At 38.5% G+C, this 12,643-nt stretch overlaps 1 protein-coding gene across 1 annotated transcript; it reads left to right on the top strand.

The window, feature by feature from the left end:
• Window positions 1–9,616: 9,616 nt before the first annotated feature.
• LOC309809505 (protein cornichon homolog 1-like) lies at window positions 9,617–10,113 on the top strand. The gene has a single exon (XM_082630625.1). The coding sequence runs from the start codon at window positions 9,619–9,621 to the stop codon at window positions 10,051–10,053; it is 435 nt and encodes a 144-aa protein (XP_082486751.1). The 5' UTR covers window positions 9,617–9,618; the 3' UTR covers window positions 10,054–10,113.
• The last annotated feature ends 2,530 nt before the right edge of the window (window positions 10,114–12,643 follow it).

The raw sequence follows: 12,643 nt of genomic DNA, 5'->3' as shown, positions 1-12,643 counted from the left end.
TTTTGAAGACCTGGATTCTTTTTGTATGTTTGTATGATCTTTCTTCTCTTCAATAAGGCCGTCTCCTGTAGTTGGGCTTGATGGAATTAAATGGCGTTTTATTTATTTAAAGACAGCCACAATCCTTACGGAAGAGTGGGGATTCTTCCTTCCCTGCTGCCTGATGCCCCACCCTGCCACACCTCCTCCCCTCCCCCAACCAGCAAAGGCAAGAGCAGCAGCTGTTCAGGTTTTAGGAGATTCTGATAAGACCAGTTTCTCCTCCCAGCACACAATTGTAAGCAATAGTTTGAAGCAAGCATGAATGTTCAGCACTCCTTTTAGGTCAGGATGGCACAGGACTACTAAATTGGACAGTAGTGTTGTGTGTTTGGAGCAGGAAGAGGAGAAGGGAAGCAGATGACTTGCCTTCTAATGAAGAAGTGGGATTCAGGGCTACTGTGTTGCAGATGAGTAACAAGGTATGGCAGTCAACACTTCTGTTTTTAACAGTGTCTCCAATAGACATGTAAACAATTCCATTTGTGCATTATAGGTTTTATTGTCTCTAAAGGGTGATTTATGTCCTTATCTCTGCATAATTGTCCACAAGATACTGCCCTCTGTCAGAGGGCCTGTGGTAAGTTTTTAGACCTTTGTCTTCATTAGTACAGCAATTTTAGCTTGTGATCGTTGTACTAGACCTCACTGATAAGTTAAGACACTGCGAGGTTCATGGTGCTGATATCTAACCTTGCCACTGGCTTCTTGACCCTTCTGCTTCGGAAACATGGGTCAATTTTTTTTTTTAAACCCAAGGTAGAACTTCATCTATTTTTCACACACATTGTGGGCAGTTTAAAGGTTGGTCAGAATCAGATAGTGTGCTTTCAGATTTGATAATGTATGAGTACAGAAGGATGACCTTTGATACATGGTCATACATCAACATGACATGAGGAGTAAATGCAGCAATTACCTTTACTACATTGAAATGGTGCTTTAGTTTTCATCTTCAGAGCAATTATTGCAAAAACAACAAAAATACATTTAAGTTCTTATAACATTTGTAAAGTTAAGTGTCTTTTGAAAACAGTCCTAATTTATGCACTTATTTTCAACATGAGTTTGGTTTTCATAAGATGCAATAGTTCACTATCAGAAGATGTTGTTGACATGATAACATTAGACAGGTTTGTTGTAAAGCTACTTTGTGTTTTATAAATAGGTTATTTTTCCAAAGGACTAAATGCTGGTTCTGTACAAGAGTTTTACCATTTGGAGTTTAAAACGTATTGAAGTCTGTGCCCAGTGGTCATCTAAAGGAATATTTAGTGATGATAAGGATCTTTGTGATCATACACAGCTGCATGTAGCTTCTCCCACTGTCTAAGGGATTGTTGCCCCAGGGTGTTAATTTATATATTCATTTCTCCTTTGACGAGTGCCTTCTGTGTGTCAGGCACTGGAGATATAAAATGAGTGAGACATGGACTCTACTCTCAGGGAGTTTATAGTCTACTAGGTGGTTATTCTAATAGGTCAGTTCTATATTAGGAAGTCCAGGATGAAAAAGCAGTAATTTGACTTAGTAAGTCCTAAGTGAAATGTACATGGGACTTAAAAAGTCAGGAGACCAGGCTTGCATTTTGACTCTGCCACTTTCCAGCAGTATGACCTTGTGGGGAAGTTAGGTAACCTCTCTGAACCTTGGTTTCCTTGACCATAGAAAATGATATGTAGTACAGAGAGCTGCTGTGAAAAGTAAATAGGGAAAGTCTAGGCCAAGTCTGGCCTACAATGGGAAACTTCCTTGTCTACTTCCCATCCTTCCTTTATCTCCCTTTACACCTCTCAGCCTGTTTACTATTTCTCTGTAAATTCTTCTCTTTCTGGCATAGAGGTTAACAGGAATTCAGGGAGTCCAAGGACCTCTGGAAATTTTCTGCAGAATTTTATATGTGTGCATGCACATTTTTCTATGCAGAGAATACATAGCTCTCATCTAATTTTCAAAGGGGACCATGAGTCAGTAGAGCAGGAACTCGTAGCTTTCTTCTAGGAGAATAGCTAACTATCAAAGATACCAGTTAACATTACTGTAATATTTAAATTAATGATGTTAAAAAAAACCACAATTGAATCTCAAGTACCTTTTCTTTGGGCATTAAAGAACCTATCAAATTATCCCCATGGCCAGAAGCTATATGCCAGGTACAAAGCAGCAATGGCTACAGCAGTGGCAAAATTAGTATAAAAGAGGAACTATAGTGTGTGGGTCTTGAGTGTTTTCTTTTTTTTTTTTTTTAAGAAGATGTTGGGGGTAGGAGTTTATTAATTAATTAATTTATTTTTGGCTGTGTTGGGTCTTCGTTTCTGTGTGAGGGCTTTCTCTAGCTGTGGCGAGCGGGATCCACTCTTCATCGCAGTGCGCGGGCCTCTCACTGTCACGACCTCTCTTGTTGCGGAGCACAGGCTCCAGGCATGCAGGCTCAGTAGTTGTGGCTCACAGGCCTAGTTGGTCTTGAGTGTTTTTAGATTGCTGTTAGCTTTATCAGTGATCACTTTTAGACAGGAGAATTGCTTAAAACTCGACAGTGTTAGTGAGATTAGTGAGATTGCATTTTGAAAATAAGGTAGGGGTATTGTAAGGAATCCCAAAGTATCTTACTGGATTTTGATGTTATAAATGTTAAAAGTCTCACCACCCTCCCCCCAACCCCCTACTTGTTCCCTCCCCATAACCCAGGAACTTCTGCTCATGCAATGATGTCATAAAATTAGTTTTTTTCACCAATACTTATCTATTTCTCTCTTGGTTTTTAATATAAGAAATCTAAAGCACAATGATAAAAATTTTAGAAGCTATTTCACTGCATTCTATCATTGTAATGCATTAACTGCTTTCTCTTCCTTAGGTTCCCTTTTAGTCTTTAGTCCTTTTAGCTTACATGCTTTATAAATTGATAGGTACACAGTTGTATTCTTAAACCAAACTGTGTCTGAGCAGGGTGCTCTGTGTGGGGTCCCACTTGCCTCCTGTAGCTTCTCTCACATGAACTGTCATCAAAATCGTGAGTCAATTACTGACCGTTCCATAGCACCTGAAGCCATGGGCATCTGGTCACTGGGAAAAGGTTTGAACCCTTAACTTTTATAAACCGTGAAGCAGCTGTCAAGTGGTAATGAGTTTTTTCCCCTTACACTCAGGCAAACGCAGGCTGAACGCTTGAATGCCTGGTCTCCCTCCTTCCCCTAGTATCTCCTCTTCCATTTCTCCTTCAGAATATACCTTAGGTTTGAGTTTGTACATTTGCCTCATAGGTCTAAACCTGATGCATTGTAAAATGAAGTTCATCAGAATTATTTATGATAGTGAAAAAAATAGATGATCAAAATGCTCAGAAGTGGGTGAGTATTTAAATAATGCATTTAAATATTTTTGAAGTATTTTTAATAATGTGAGAAAATGCTGAAGATTTAATATTAAGAGAAAAGTGGATATGAGGTTACATGGTATATATAGTCTGGTCTCATATACAAGGATGTGGAGATAAATCTATATCTATATAAATATATTTATATCTATATAAATATATAAATATAGATCTAGCTACAAATATATAGATATATGAGAGAGAAGAGTTTATAAAAATATAATAATATAACAAATGTTATAAAAATATAAGAAATTTTAACTAATTATAGTTGGGTTGTAGTATACGTGTTACTTTGTTTTTTCACCTTTTCCCCCTGTACTTTGAACATCAAGAATGTGCATTACTTTTTAGCAAGTCTAATTTTTAAAGGACAAAATTAAAAATCTAGAATGATGAGCTACAACAAATCACTGTGTTACAGAAAGATTTCTAAGTTCAAATTAATAGTTCAGTTATTTCCAAATTCGGAACACTTTCGTATATGCAAAGTCTTGGGAAAGAGTTCAACTTCAAAAGGCTGAGAAAAAAATGAGTTTATCCGGGCAGTAAAAATATAGAGGGACTCCCCTGGTGGTGCAGTCGTTAAGAATCTGCCTGCCGATGCAGGGGACACAGGTTCAAGCCCTGGTCCAGGAAGATCCCACATGCCGCCGAACAACTAAGCCCATGCGCCACAACTACTGAGCCTACGCTTGAGAGCCTGCGAGCCACAACTACTGAAGCTCGCGCACCTAGAGCCTGTGCTCCACAGCAAGAGAAGCCACTGCAATGAGAAGCCCGTGCACCACAACGAAGAGTAGCCCCTGCTCTCCGCAACTAGAAAAAGCCTGTGCGCAGCAACGAAGACCCAATGCAGCCATAAATGAATGCATGAAAAATGAAAAAATAAAAATATAGAGACCTCTGTTACTTTGGAATAAAGAATAGAAACGAATGCTTTCTGAAAAATATGGACTTAAACATTAGGGAGGAATCTGAGAAACTCAGATAATTTTTTTCTTCCAGCAGCTTAAATAAAGTACTCTCAGCCTGTAGATTTTTATGAAAGCCCCTGTGCATTTACATACTTTCTCCACCTTCCTTTCTTTGCACATAGGCATACATAGCTCATTAATTCCTTTAATTAAGAGGAGTGAGTCAAAGGTTTTTGTCTTCTAATAAGCAGTTGCTTCGTTTTATGCAATATCGCACCATAATCTTTGATCTTCCCTTAATATATTTCTTTGGAAATCTCACAAGTTGTCGAGACTGCTTCCTATGGATGGTTAAATAATTTCCTAAATCTGCGTTCTGATAAACATTTAGAAATAATCACAGTACAGTATGCAGTAATGTATCTTAGTGCAGATTGCTCTGGAATTGTCACATGATAGCAATCATAGCAAAATCTGACTCAAGCTTCCCAAACTGAGAATTTGTGGCAGTTTGTGATAGAGATGAGAATGAATTTCATGATTTAGAAAATTAGATAGGTAAATTTAGAATACATTTAAGATTTTGTAGAAATATTTACTTTATGGGTAGTTATTTTAAATGTCTATTTATGTAGGCTAGTGTGCCTGGAGGCCCCCCTGATGTGCTGGTTTCCTACTGGGGAAACCATAGTTGACTAAATACTTAATATATACCCAACCTGCTGTAAGACATATACACAGTGTCATTTGATCCTTAGAAGAATTCTTTGAAATGGAAAATTATTTATCTCCGTTCTTTAGATAAGGAAACTGAAGTTCCAGGAAATTCAGTCACGCATGTAAGGTCACACAGCTGGTAAGTGGGAAAGGCAGTATTTGAACCTAGGTTGATCCATAAATGTTTCACTGTATCACACCACCTCCAGTCTTATCCATTTGTTCAAGTTGACTTTTTACCAGCAATACTCTCTTTACTTTATATACTTTAAAGTGATTAAAATATCCTGTAAAAATGTTCCATAGTAATATTCTGAAGGAAATCTTGAAGAGTCCCTTTGGTAAGACACTCACTCCTTGGGTTGCCCAGATTTTGTGAAACAGTATTGGAGATGTTCCTATTATTTTAGAAGCTAAACAATACGATACTGCTTGCTGGCTCCTCCTCCACTTAATCAGGAGCAGTGCGCATTCTTTCCGCTTCCACTGTTCGCTGTGTCTCTTCTGTGCTACCATACAGAGGTGACTGGATTTGTGACGGCAGCAGAAAAGGTGAGTATACGTCGCTCAGTACGTAAATTACCTTTCTATTCTTGGTACTAAGAGAAGTTCTAAAACCAACATCTAAGTTCTTTGATTCTGTGCCCTTAAAAAATTCGTCTTTCCAATGAGATTTTGACTGAAAGTACTGAAACATATCTAATATTTCTTGTCTATCGAAATGTTTTTCTGAGTACATGTCAAATGCTGGTTTGGTTTATACAAAGGATGTAGATTTCTTCCTGGATTGCACTTTCACTGAGGGACTAGTTGTCTCTTATGTACCTTCAACTCTCCACTTAGAACAGTTCTTGGCAAACAGTACGTTCTCCATGCGTGTTTGTTGAATTGGAATTGTTTCTAGCAGGACACTGTGCCCCTGATATAGATGCTTATCTTCTCTGAAATTTAAGATTTTTGAATGAAATGAAGAAACCTTGATTTTGGATTTCTTTGTGCATCTAGGTCTTCATCTGAAGCCAGGGATGGAAGGGTACAGACTGCTGCTTTCCACAGCTCCCATGCCCTTGGGCTTTACCTAGAGGTCTAGGCATTGATGACCAGCTGCCTTTCTCCACTTAACCTTTGGTTACAGGCACTGGCCCCACAGAGGTCCTCACACTAGTCAGCTGCCTTGTCTGGCCCCTCTCCCCTTCCTTCCTCTCCTGTCCTTCCTCTGTGATCATCCTGTGCTCATCCAGCACCTGCATCCCCAGTGCTTTGCATGTCCTTCTATTGAATTTGGGGTTGGTATCAACATTTCTCCTAGTCCTTTATGGCTTTTGCATGTAGTTTTCATGACTCTTGATTCTTATGTGTAATTCATGCGTTGTGATGGTTCTGTTCACAAAGAACATGCGTTCTACACAAACTTCTACTAACACATGTTGCTGTCAAACATTATCGCCAGATGTTTGGGAAGGCAAGTAAGGAAGTAGTTCAGGGCTGTGAGACTCAGGCCCTCCCAGAAAAGTGATGAGGGACTGGGATGTCCTATTGCTTCCAGTCACTTCAACAGCCTCCGCCTCTCCTGATGCCTCCCAAGAGTGTTCTGAGGCCACCTCCATCAGTTTTCACAGGATATGGCATGTTTCCTAGCAGCCTAGGGAGTTCTAGTTTTCATGCTGTGCTCCACAGATCCCCTAGACTCCACAGGCCCTTCTGTCGTTCCTCGAACATTTGACTCAACTTCTAATGCAGATGTGTAGTGACTTTAAAGAATGTACACACAATGTATTTTATAACAAATTTTAACACTGGAGGCCACTAAGTTGTGTTCTCACTGATGGATTGATTTCACAGTGCATAAATTTTATGAATTAGAATTTATAAAATAAATTCATTTGTAACCTAGATGTTGGCTGTCTCTGTGAGCAGTCTCTAATCTCACTCCATGCTGTTCAGACCTGAGCTCTGTGTCTGTTCTTCTTTCAGACCCCAGGCCCTCTCATCTCTCCTCTGGGTTATTGTAACAGGCACTCATCCACTTGCTTCACAATCCATTCCCAGCAGCAGCCAAAGTAAGCCTGTTTATAGGGTCTGATGACTCCTGTACTCAAAAACCTTCCCTTGGTTTCTCATCTTTTTTTGTTCTTGTTGTTGTTGGGTTTTTTTCCAGGTTAATTGAGATATAATTGACACATAACATTGTGTAAGTTTAAGATGTACAATGTGTTGATTTTATATAATTATAAATTGTAAAATGGCTACCCCTCCATCCTATCACATGGTTACCATTTCTCTTTGTGGTGAGAAAGTTAAGATCTACTCTCTTAGCAATGTTCTAGTATATGATACAGTATTATTAGCTACAACCACCATGCTGTGTATTAGATCCCCCAAATTGTTCATCTTATAACTGGAAGTTTGTAACCTTTGACTAATATCTCCCCATTTCTCCCACACCCCCCAATCCCTGGTAACAACCACTCTACTCTCTATTCCTCTGAGTTCATCTTTTTAAGCCTCCACATACAAGTGATATCATACAGTATTTGTCTTTCTCTGGCTTATTTCACTTAGCACAATGCCCTCAGAGTCCATTCATATTGTTGTAAAGGGCAGGATTTCTTCCTTTTTATGCTTGGATAATATTCCATTATGTATGTATCACATCTTCTTTTTCCATTCATCTGTTGACAAACATTTAAGTCCATAGTTTAGATTCACAGTTCTCCTTATTATTTAGAGTAAAAGCCCAAGACACTGCAATGGCTTATAAAGTCCTACACTATCCACCCTCACCCCCTGCTTGATGTTCCTGTTCTTATTATCCCATCTCTCTTTGCCCTCACTGGCCTCCTTGGCCTTCCTCTAACATGCCAGCTGTACTCCTGCCTCAGAGCCTTTTCTCTTAATTGTCCCTCTACCTTAAACATTTTTGCTTAGCTGGGTCCCCCATCCCCAGGTCTTTACTCAAATATCAACTTGCCTTACCTAACCTGACAACACCTTCCTTAAAATATCCCTCCATTCCCTTTCCTGCTTTTTTCCTCTGTTAAAGGAAAAAAGGAAACTTTAACGTCTAAAACTTCTCTATTATCACTAATATTCAATAACAATATTATCACCATCTAACGTGCGTATATTTTGCATCTTTGTTTATTGCACCCTTTCCCCCTGTAGAAAGTAATCCATGTTGCCAGAAATTTCTGAAAATTTTGTTCCCTGCTGTACTCCCAGTACACAGCAGTTGGTAGGTTATCAATAAATATTTGAGTTCTCTGGAAATAATCCATGAGCCCCAGAACGTTAGTAAATAGACTAGATTTTTCTGGGACTTTTGCAGGGGAGATGGACAAGGTGGTTTATGTCCAAGGGGAGATTCTCCTTTCAATTATTCCTTTCCTAAGAATAGAGACCCAATTGTTTTGACTTAAGAGAGCTGCTCTCCCAGTGCCTTGGACATTACTATAAACAGTTCCTTTTTAGGTCAGTACAACATTTAATCAAGAAGATTAAGTTATAATGTTTATGAGGATCTGAGAGTGAGATGTGCCATAATGCAAAAGTCAAGTGGATTTTGGAGGAAAATAGATTTATGAAAATTCTTTTTACTATTACCTGAATGCAATGATCTAGATAAGCTAAATAAGTAACTCTATTTTTTTTCCTATTTTTCCTAACCCCCAACCACCAACTGCCTCCCCCCTCATCTCCATCCCCATCCCCCAACCGATGAAGTAAAGCCAAACTTATTGTCCAAATGGTGGATTACCCAAGCCCTTTGCTTTTCCTCATGCCCTTTGTGTTTATAGACTTCTGGCCAATTCTATTGTTCCCCACCTGGAATGACAATATGAAAAGAATTAAGGCAATTAATGTTATCACTTATGGTAAAAAGTTGGGTGAGGAAGAAAAGAACAATTATTGGCTAAAAGGAAATTTGAAGGGTTTGTATGGATTGTCCCTCCATGTATTTTGTTAGCATATACAATTGATAGCAATACTAATGCATTAAAAATGATATTCTTTACTTCCCAGTTTGCATTTTTAGCTCACATGTATTTCATTAACACACATGAGCAAGAGCAATACACACATAGCAACAAATGAGCTTTCTTTACCAGCCATTGTGCGAAGTTAACCAGTGGCTATTTTTAAGGCTGCTCTACTACTATATGTAAATGTAAACACCTCTGTATGCAGTGGTGACATCGTTAAGTAAGTGAAAGCTCAGCATGAAAATTGTGTCCAGCCTTAAAATCATTCTCAGTTAAAAGGTTACTCCTTTTAATAGTTAAATAGGCTGCCCTCTCAGATATATCTCAGAGAAGAGAATTTTTTATATAAGGTATAATCTCATTGGGTATGCAAGGTAAATAACCTCATTAAGACTGGAATGTGAAGGAGATACACTACTATTCAAATAGGGCAAAAGGGGGCCAACAAGTTAAAACAAAAGGCAGTTATGGAAAGTCAACCACTGCTTTTATTTTGTGTTTCATATTTTGTGCTGAATAAGCAGATTAAAAGGGTGAGCTGCTTAGCTTCAAGAAGAGCCTAAAGAAAAGAGGTCTGCCCCGGCCATGGTGTTCACGTTCATGGCCTTCTGCTACATGCTGGCGCTGCTGCTTACTGCCGCACTCATCTTCTTTGCCATTTGGCATATTATAGCATTTGATGAGCTGAAGACTGATTACAGGAATCCTATAGACCAGTGTAATACGCTGAATCATCTTGTCCTTCCAGAGTACCTCATCCATGCTTTCTTCTGTGTCATGTTTCTTTGTGCAGCAGAGTGGCTTACACTGGGTCTTAATATGCCCCTCTTGTCATATCATATTTGGAGGTATATGAGTAGACCAGTGATGAGTGGACCAGGACTCTATGACACTACAACCATCATGAATGCAGATATTCTAGCATATTGTCAGAAAGAAGGATGGTGCAAATTAGCTTTTTATCTTCTAGCATTTTTTTACTACCTATATGGCATGATCTATGTTTTGGTGAGCTCTTAGAACAACACTCACAAGAACTGGTTCAGTTAAGTGCATGAAAAAGCCACCAAACAAAGGGATTCTATCCAGCAATATCCGGTTTCCAAGAGTAGCCTATGGAATTTGATCAGTTACTTTAAAAAATGACTCCTTATTTTTTAAATGTTTCTGCATTTTTTGCTTGTGGAAAGACTGTTTTCATATGTTATACTCGGATAAAGAATTTAAATGGAATTATGTATAAATTAATATAAAATGATACCTCTGGTGTTGACGGGTTTGAACTTGCACTCCTTAAGGAACAGCCATAATCCCTTGAATGACTGCATTAATTATTGACTGTCCTTAGTCCATTGGAAGCTTTTGTTTATAGAAGTTGTAGGGCTCATTTTGGTTTTATTGAAATGCCATTTAATTATAAATTAGCTGTAGATATCAGGTGCTTCTGATGAATTGAAAATATATATCTGACCTGTGGAAACTTCATGGGTTTCCTCATCTATCATGTAGGTGATTATATATGGATGCATTAAAAAAATGAGTGGGATTTTTTTCCCTCTGACTTGAAATATTATCCCTGTATATTGCATGAGTGAGAGATTTCCCATATTTCCACCAGAGTAATATACTTGCTTTAATTCTTAAGCATAAGTGAACATGATACAAAAATATATGCTGACTTACTTGTGAAGAATGCATTTAAAGCTATTTGAAATGTGTTTTAATTTGTGAGACATTACTTATTAAGAAATTGGTTATTATACTTAGTGTTCTAATCTGGTGGTAAAGATATTCTTAAGAGTTTGCAAGTACTTTAGATTTTCAGAACTGAATGAGAGAGAACATTGTATAACCGTCCTGCTGTTCCTTTAGTGCAATACAATAAAACTCTGAAATTAAGACTTTAAAAAAAAAAGAAAAGAGGCCTGGATAAATCCTTTTGGTGAAAAGCAACAGATTAGAGTATAGCCTGTTGGTCATGCATTAGTTGAATAATCTCAAAGAGTGGAAATTTTGATTTCCACGAGTGTGTCTTCAAAGGGCTATAAACAGAGTGATCCTTCCTGGATCTAAAACCCTGATAGACCTTGGACACTTGTTTCCCGAAAGCATGGGTACCCCTGATGGCTGACTTGATTAATTGTCCTCTCGTTTGACTAAGCTCCCTTGTTATGTTGTAATTTCAAAATCATTACACTATGAAAAATTCCTCTTCCACGTAAGGTATTGGGCAATGGTCTCCTTACCAATTAGTATCTACATTTATTGTCATCCACATCTATTTCATCTACTGTTATTGTCGTTTATGTATCATTAAAAAAATTAAATTGCTCTTGAGCCTCCAAAATTGAATATTCCTAAAATGGAAGAGCTAGATGGGGCTTGGAGGTTATTTGGTTCAGGCTTCTGCCTTTAGATGGTTAAAGAAGTAATGCATAGGATTCTCAGATGTATTCTATGTTCTCAGAAAATACCATGTCAACACTTGGATGACAGCTTTTCCAGGGAAGTCTGTAGTATGTTTCTGTAACAGGAATTAGCTCTTATGCAACTGGTAATTAGGAGAATGAGGCCAGTATAACTCAGAAGTCATGTTGGTCATACATGATTTTCCTCAGATCATTAATGTTTTGCATCAGCAAACAACAGCAGCTGAATGCAGGAAGTTAGAAGAACACAGAATATAGAACCTACAGCCAAACTAAGTTAAAGAGAAGACCAACCTGTGAACAGTGTGGCCAAGTGCTTTGTCTTAGAAGTGCTGAGTATGTAGTTCTCTCTGATCTTTGGGTATTTGGCTCTTGTCTTCTCAAATCAGTAGCCTCTATCTTTCATTTCATCCCTTCCATCAAGCTGTCTTCTCTCTCTCTCTCTCTCTCTCTCTCTCTTTATTGTGGTGAAATATACATCTTTTTTTTAAAAGAGGTAAAAATTAGGGCCTCCCTGGTGGCGCAGTGGTTGAGAGTCCGCCTGCCGATGCAGGGGACGCGGGTTCGTGCCCCGGTCCGGGAGGATCCCCCATGCCACGGAGCGGCTGGGCCCATGAGTCATGGCTGCTGAGCCTGCGCGTCTGGAGCCTGTGCTCTGCAGCGGGAGAGGCCACAACAGTGAGAGGCCCGCGTACCGCAAAAAAAAAAAAAAAAAAAAAAAAAAGATAAAAATTCCTGTGTTTGCAGTAGTCTTTTAAATTAGGAAGTTAACGACTTTTTTTAAAAAACTGAAAATATTTTTATTAGGTTTATTATTCTCTGTGTTGGTGTTTTCATTATAAAGTTGCTTAAGTTTTGAGTGGTTTGCTACTTTTTTTTCCTATAAATCCTGTGATTTTGCAGAATGCAAGTATCATTTGAAATGCATGTATCTTATAGTAGAAGAGCTTGTATTTCATTTTCTTAATGCATGTTGCATGGCTGTTATAACTGATCATGTTCAGGGTTTGTCCTAGGAAGCTAAACTAAGGTTGGAGCAGGATTATCTATAAAGAATGTAACAGGAGGAAGTTCCAAGATCAGCCAGGAGACTTGCTGAAGTTTTTGTGGGTTTATTAGTGTCAAAGTTCAGAAGTCTCACAACCTATCCGTCTTGGTGCAATGTTCTTATTCCTCAGCCT

Source organism: Mesoplodon mirus, assembly GCF_964341445.2.
Source record: "Mesoplodon mirus genome assembly, chromosome: 8".
NCBI classification, from domain to species: domain Eukaryota; kingdom Metazoa; phylum Chordata; class Mammalia; order Artiodactyla; family Ziphiidae; genus Mesoplodon; species Mesoplodon mirus.
The sequence above is the reverse complement of the archived record's forward strand: the minus strand, read 5'-3'. Positions and strand labels throughout refer to the sequence as shown.

What these genes read in the sequence shown, in the direction of transcription:
- LOC309809505 (XM_082630625.1), top strand. Translation starts at nt 9,619, where the DNA reads ATGGTGTTCACGTTCATGGCCTTCTGCTACATGCTGGCGCTGCTGCTT.